This window comes from Epinephelus fuscoguttatus, linkage group LG16 (genome assembly GCF_011397635.1).
Source record: "Epinephelus fuscoguttatus linkage group LG16, E.fuscoguttatus.final_Chr_v1".
NCBI lineage: Eukaryota > Metazoa > Chordata > Actinopteri > Perciformes > Serranidae > Epinephelus > Epinephelus fuscoguttatus.
Genome location: NC_064767.1, coordinates 24,418,175 through 24,426,165, shown reverse-complemented (window position 1 = coordinate 24,426,165; position 7,991 = coordinate 24,418,175). Strand labels below are relative to the sequence as shown.

The 7,991-nt window shown below is 39.1% G+C and overlaps 1 protein-coding gene across 2 annotated transcripts in view; it reads right to left on the bottom strand.

The window, feature by feature from the left end:
* Positions 1-26: 26 nt before the first annotated feature.
* Positions 27-7,991, bottom strand: part of LOC125903851 (collagen alpha-1(XIX) chain) — a 139,923-nt gene continuing 131,958 nt past the window's right edge. For both annotated transcript variants that reach the window (XM_049601011.1, XM_049601012.1), the window contains one exon: positions 27-5,433. In XM_049601011.1, coding sequence (XP_049456968.1) covers positions 5,333-5,433 — 101 coding nt within the window. In that variant the 3' untranslated portion in view covers positions 27-5,332. The remainder of the gene's footprint in view (positions 5,434-7,991) is intronic.

Here is a 7,991-nt window from a genome sequence, read left to right as displayed (position 1 = left end):
ATTCATACTGTTTAACTAACTTTTCCATTTTAAAGACAACCTGACTGTGAGGGCTCAAGCACACCTTCAAGTTCTTGTAGACAGGTAGACAGGTGTGTGTGTGTGTGAGATATCCTCCATGGGGAAGAGAGAAGAGAATTCCTGCACTCTCATTTAACAACATTTTGGATGTATTTCTAAAATTATGTTCAGTCAGGAACAGTCAAAGAAAACTTTATTTCCATTTGCAGTATTATATTTGGCGGTTCTGGGACCTCTCTGCCTTTCCTCGGGCCTACGTAGAAAGCCTCTTCCATGCACCCATGTGGAAAGCCTAAGGCGGAGAGAGTACACGTCTCTGCCCTTCCACATGCAAATGAGGAAAGCCTGAGGCAGACAGAGCAAACCTCTCTGCCCTTCCACGCGCCTACATGGAAAGCCTAAGGCAGAGAGAGCAGAAGCAAACACCCCCCGGGAACAGAACAGAGCAGCATCAATGACAAACAGAAATGACATTGATAAGTCAAACACTGCATGAAAAGGAGGAGCTGGGGTGGGGTTAGGATGCAAAATGGCTTGCAGAGGAAGCAGCAACAGTAGGCAGGTCAGAGCAGTTTAAATAGGGCGCCCTGAATGAGATTTACCCACTGGTTGCATAGAAAGGAATCACGTGATCTATCGGCTGACTCCCTTCCATCAATCAGCTGCTCCATCAGTTGACTGGGCTCTTTAAGATCAGCTGATGTAGCTGGGATGTGAGCTGAGCTTGACATCATGTCCTACCTGAACTAACACTATGCTCAATTATATCGCAAGTTAAATGACAGTTTGCGGGAATTCTCTCCTCTACTCCCTATTTTAAAGACAAATGAAATGCTAAAAATCTCAGTTGACTGGTTAGAGAAATACTGTGATGTTGGTTTTGAGCTGCTCACATGGTAACATGATACCACATCTTAAAGGAGTTAGTATTGTTAACCCTAATATTCAAAATATAATGTCATGTCCAACACCGTAATATCAACCATCCTCCAACATACAAAAACGTATCATATAATACCCTGATACTGATGCCCCAAAATATAAGACAAGAAGACAAAAAATAAAGCACTGAATAACATTTATTGCACGCGTGTAAGGCAGGTGCCATTAATCAGTGTAAATAAAAGATGCTGCAAAGAAAACTTTAATATATAACCTCTGACACCTGGTAACCACATACACACTGGATCATCCTCCAGAGTCCATTAGGTTGATACTGATGTCAACATTCAGAACTGTCTGTATCTACATACACATGAGGATCAATTGTTTTTCTTTTTTTTTTTCAGTAAAAGGCAACAGTTAGTGGCGTGATATCTGTTTTCCAAAATAGCTCATTATGTAGACATGTGGTGAACCAAGACTGAGGTAGAAATTTAACGAAACGAAACCTTTGAAAAACGCACATTAAAGTCCCGCAGCACAACATGAGCTTACAGAGGAGCAGAGAGGCATTACAGTGAGAGCAGCAGGCAGACATTTTTAATCTGAGGGACCGTGCTGAGAGGCTGATCCATATTCCCCCTCGTTACAAGCTTATTTACAAGATTAGATTATAGGTGGCAACAGGATCAACTTACATTACTGTAAAAAAGAAGTAATAGAAGATGTGGATGTATAAAACCTATTGTTTTCAGAGTTTTGCATTATTTGACAAGCCTGTCTTTAGAAAGCAAAACATTTGCTTTGAAGGATGCTTCAACCTACAACGCCTACATCCTTAGAGTTCGCTTTCATCGGACATTCCCCACTTAGAATAAATGGATTTTAACTTGGAGCGATGTAAAATGGCTGGCACCAAATTGCCAGTGAGGTGGGCTGTGACATCAGTGGCCATTTTGTGTCCTCCCTAGTTATCATACTGTTTAGCTAAATTGAAGTCACAAACCGGGCACACATTAATATCAATTCAAGCTAAATTCAATATATGCAAAGAGTTGCTCTCATCAGTGCACCAAAAAAGTTCAGATCACATTAGTCTGCTGATGCCGCCTCATTTGAATTTGGTCAAGGTCGGCGTTATTGTCTCCAAGGGGAACCCATTAAACCGAATATGAAAATTAGCGTGATGAAAGGACAGAAGCCAATAAGAAGGAGGGGATTTTATGTAGCCTATAACCCAAAGAAAGATTGTTTTCCATTCACATTACAAGCAATGAGAAAATAAATATATGTCCAGCAGGGGGCTCTTTCAACTCACAAATGAAGTCAGTGGCACACATTTGATTCAACAGCCATCTGAAATTAGTCCACACTGATAAAATTTAGCAGAGATAAAACCAAGCCTGCACGCTGAGAAACATATAAAAAACGCTCTACGGCTTCAGAGTAAGATGTGACTTATTATTCATATGTGTAAGAGAAGCTTGATGACTTTCTGTGATGTGAGACATGAAGTAGAAAAGTGTCAAACAGATCTTAAAGGATGAAATACAGAGAGTTCTTAACGTCAAAAAAATGTCAGATACACCCACAGAACTTTTCAAACATTAATCACAGCAGGACACTGAAAAGTAAAATTAAAGCCTTTGAGTCAAATTCTCATTAAACAGCGCACAAAATGAAAGAAAGTAATATAGACTACAGGCCAATTATCTTTTTTGGCATATAAAAGTTTGTTGTTCAGTGTGATTATAAAGTTTAGGTTACTTTTTGGATGAACAAACACTGCATTTCCTCAAAAATCTTCAAACATAGCACTGATTTAAATCTAAAATTTGAATGCTGGGACCTTTTTTCTTTCTGTCTTGGAGGTCTGAGCATTGTCAGAGTGATTGTACAGTTTATGGATATGATAAATCAAACAACCTGTTTAAGTAAAGTTGACTCAAAACCTTCTGAAATTTTAACAGAGAACATTAAAATGGCTCCAAAACCTCTTACAGTAAATAAATAAATCCAAACTCCAGTCTTAAGAAACCCCACAACCAGACGATACATACGTAGTGACACACAGTGATGGTCAGTCAGTGAAAAACCAGGATGTAGACCATGGTACCGTTAAAACAAACAACGAGAAAGTTCAAGTACATTTAAGAAGTATGTTTCACCAAAGTAAAAAGCCTGCAGTTGTAGTGTGGTAGTCCGACTTCCCTTGTGTGGTACAAAAATATACAAATAAACCAGAGGAATCATCATACACGACACTATGTAAACAGTAAATGTTAAAGGAACAGTGTGTAAGATTACGAGGGTTTAGTGGCATCTAGTGGTGAGGATTGCAGACTGCAACCACCTGAAAGATCTCCTGGTTAGGAGGAGCAGAGGTCTCCTCCTCTCCAAAACAAACGCACTAGGGGGCTCATTTATACAACAATGTGTAGGATCCATACTAAAAATGTATGTTCAGACAAAAGCCAAAAAAATGATGTACGCCAAAAAATATGCGACAACTTCTACAATCAAGCTTCCACCTCACCATTTGCATTGCCAATTTCTCATCTTTAAAATGCTCATAAACATGGGTCAAAGTTTCCCAAAGACCGCATAGGCCTCTTTAGGGCCTCATTTTGTGCGTACGCAATGTTTATAAATGACACCCCAGGTGATTAAAACCAGTAAAAATACTGAATAAAACATTTTCATGTTACAAATCAGTGTTTCTCCCATGGTGTTTGGTTCATCAGAGACAGTTTTTGTCAGGAGCCGAATTAACCACAGAGATCTCTTCCTTTAAAAAACAAACGTACAAGGTGATTCAAATTGATAAAAACACTGAATAAAGCAGTTTCACCCTAAAAAATCTGAGTTTTTCTGATGCTGCTTTTCGTGGAGGGTATGCTAATTAAGGTGGCTGACATAAAAACACAAATGGCCCTATCTAGAGCCAGTGTTTGGTTTGTGCGCTCTGGGTTACTGCAGAAACATAGCGGAGCAACATGGCGGATTCCATGGACCAGGACCTGCTCCCTATGTAGATACAAATGGCTCATTCTCAGTTAACAAAAACACACAAACTGTTCTTATTTTCAAGTGATTATGCACGAAAGAAAACATGCTTATTATTTCATATTCCATTTCTGCCAATATATCCCTCTAAATCCTACACACTGGACCTTTTATAACCATCATCTCAGACACACACACACACACACACACACACACACACACACTGATAACAAAAGTGAGAACCTTAATGTGTCATCACAATGACAACTTGCTTATGTAATTATATTGTCAGGTCCCATTACAAGCCCCATTAGACAGGAAGAAGGAAAAAGAAAAAAAACCCAAATGCTCATTCAGCTTATTTACAGATTAAACCAACAGTAAAGGTGAACGTGAGGTCACACTCATGAAACACAAATGATATTTAACGTACATTCTTCAAATCTGCCCTTGGTGTTTGTGTCTCACAAATACAGTAGTTTCAGACAAACAATATGAGGTGTAGGTTTCTGTACTACAAAAAATATGGCGATGTGTAACCTACAGAAAATAGCAAGCCGTCTTTGTCAATGATTATACTGCAGATTCTTTAAAAAAAATGATTATCATGCACAATGCAAATTTGTCATGAGTGATAATCTCATAAAGCAAAGCTTTCACTAATCCAGAAATGTGTTCATCCACCTTTTAGTAATAATATTACTGCATATCCATGCTACATTTATTACAATTATTAGTACCATCTTTAAATACATTCTCAAGGAATACGCTTAAAATAAATAATTCCCATAACAGACACATCTGCTGCACTTTGGTTGCATAAGGAGTTCCAAAAATCCGTTACTTACTCACACTTCCACATTAAACAAGTACATTCATTCAGCTAATCTCTCTCCCTCAAACACACACACACACACACACACACACACACATACACACACGAGATGTACCAGCACATTGGCTTATCTGAATAAGAACAGAAGAGTGAATAGGCATGCCCATTAAGGAGGCAAACAAATAATTAAGATCATGTTCTCAGACGGGACTGAACTCGATGAAACAAAGTCATTTCATGGTCTTAATAGACATAATGAGAGTTGACAAGGAATGCATTACATCACAGTAGGGGATGTGAAAACAAGAAATACCTTAAAAGTACAGCATTGCAAAAAAACAAAAAAACAAAAAAAAAACCCTCAAAGGTTTCTTTTCCATCATTCAAAACAAACCCTACAACAAAACAAATCCTGACTGCATCCAAATGTTATTGTAAAGTGAACAAAAGAGGTCAGTTGTGAGTCCGTCTGATAAACCAGAGTTGAGGAAGCTGTTAGATACAGCGAGGACGTCCTTCTCCTGCTCTGAGCTCTGAGCTGGACATCTGTGCTTGAACCAGCCCGCCGTTTGAACCGCTCTGCTGGGATCACAGGGATGGAAGGAGACAGTCACTGGGGTCGCAAGTCCCAGGAGGTCCGCGGGGCCCTGGAGAGCCAGGAGGGCCCCGAGAAGTGATCCCTGGAGGGCCTTGACAGAGAATTAAACATTATTAATTCCTGCACTGAGCTGCACTTTATCATCATTCAGTAGAGTCACATGTACGGTACAAAGTAATATATGACTGTTTCTGTTTTTACACTTAACTTTCATTATCATTTATGCCAGCTGTAGGCCACTGGGGGATCACGTTTGGTCGTGAGTGCGTGTGTGTGCAAATCTTTCTGTCTGCAGTATGTCTTGCAAACTGCTGGACCAATCAGCCTAATATTTTGTGTGTTGATTTATGACTGTATGATCAAGGACCTCTCGTGGTTACAGTGACTTGTTGACTTTTTTTTATGACAGCTGACTCCTCATTTCTCTTAACTGGGCGGTCGGGGCCACAAGTTTTCAGGAATAAACAACAAATGAAAGCATTGCATCGATCTTATTCAGGTTCTGTTCACATTTGTATCACAAGCCCTATTTAACAACCTTTTGACATCGCACTATAGGGTTGCTATCAAGTCCCTTCTTTATGCTGCCTTTGTATTTTCACACGGAACCAAATGACGGCGGCATCATGCTGCCCCCTTCTGAGACTTTAGACTACATGCCGGCATTGCTAAATCATAAGAGGCATGACAGGTGTGACATGTAACACAACAGCATCAGCCTCCACTGTGACATATGACACATGCGTCGACAGCGCTTTGTAAACAATAACAATGGCCTTAATTTGGTGATAACAATCATTTACATTCTCCAGGACCTCATTGTTTTCCCAATTTGTGCGCATATTTGGCTGCTGTTCTTCTTCTCTGAGTTAGGCCCTAACTGCTATCAGTTCCTTTTTAAAGCTCCCGGAGTGAATCGCACACACAACACCCGTGCCACCCATAATCCCGTCTTGCTGGTGGTCCTAATACAGACATCATTTTGGCGCTGTTACTACCCCAGTTTTCGGTTCGGAGGCATGACAACAGTCCTTGTGTCTGCGATTGTACCGTTTATACAGAACGGCGAGGCAGCATTACAAAATTCCCACCTTAAACAGGCTGTGTAAAAGGGCCTACAGACACAGGCACCCAAGTAACCTCATTCTAAGTAATATACAATCACTCATATGTTTAACCAGACACTTCTCTGCTAGTTGTGAAACTCTGGAGAGTAAAGAAGAGAAGTTCAAAGGAAATCTCAATTAATTTATCACTGTACCACCACTATATGTGTATTTAGACACAATCATAGTCACATCAGTATGTACGATGCTTACACATAGACCACTCAATGTTAATGTTAAGCGTCCTTAGTTGGAATTTGGCTGTCATGCTTTCCATCAAATATACACATTGTTGTAAAGTTGGTGGCTTTACACTTATCCATAACACTGTAATCATCGTCCTTACAACCAACAGCAACATCTCAAGCAAATGTGTCTAGTGTTTGGTGTCTATATCATCTGGAATCTCTCCCAGTGTAAAGACTGCTGGCTCTAGAGGGAGAGCTACTCCCATAATTTGCTTCTTCTCTGCCTGAATGTCCCTGAAATATTATTACAATTTGGGACAACCCCAAAAAATAAGGGTATGGCTGCCAATCTTCCTATATGACTGGTTTTAATTCAAAGCTCTCCACTACACAGGCCGTCTGGTTGTTCCCTGGGTTTCCCCCAAATTCGTGAAACTGCCTCTAGCTTTTATGCTTCAAGCTGCTGGAACACCCAACCCAAACATGTTAGGTGTACTCCAGCGCTATCATCCTTTAAAATTAAAGTGAAAACATCCTTTTTTTTACTGCGCCTTTCAGTAGTCTGTCTTAATTATAATTTTATCTTATTTTATTCTTACTTGTTTTATTTGTTTTAACTCATGCTTCTTATCATTTTTATTGGCCAGCTGCCAGCCTTTATTATTACTTGATTTAATTTAATTTTACTCTTACTTTTTAATGGTTTTAATGCCTTATTAATTCTCACTGGTCGGTTGCTGATCTTAATTATTTTTAATTTTTATCCCAGCTTCTTCACATGTTTTATTTATTCATGTCTTTTTTTTTTTTTTTTACCTTTGTTTACTTATGTCTGATGTTTTATCCTCACTTTCCACATCGTGTTTGTGGCTGCAACTGCACATGCCATGCAGCACATTGTGCTTCTACCTAAAATGAATTCTGCTTACTATACTTTATATCCTCACCAGGTATTTCTTCCAGAGCCTGGTTCAGGTTGTTATACCATTACTGAAGTATACACATGGTAAAAGTGGAACACAGTTAACTGCAGTTAATATCAATAAATCATTAAGTGGGCTACTGTTAGTATTTTAAATAAATTTGTCAAATCCATACTACAAAAGCATTCTAATTAATATTATATTGTGATATTAATCCTGCCCTAAAGTCTCCTTAACATTATTAATTTCATCTAACGTGGCTTAACTTCGACAGCAACCTTTCACACCAGCAAGCACTTTTAAGATGTTTAATGAATACTTTAATTGCACTGTAGAATGAAGGACAGAAAAAGTGCATTTCCTCATTCTCTGATATGGCGAGGTCATCACAGCAGACGAGACATTAGAATCTTATGTTACTTAGCAACAGCT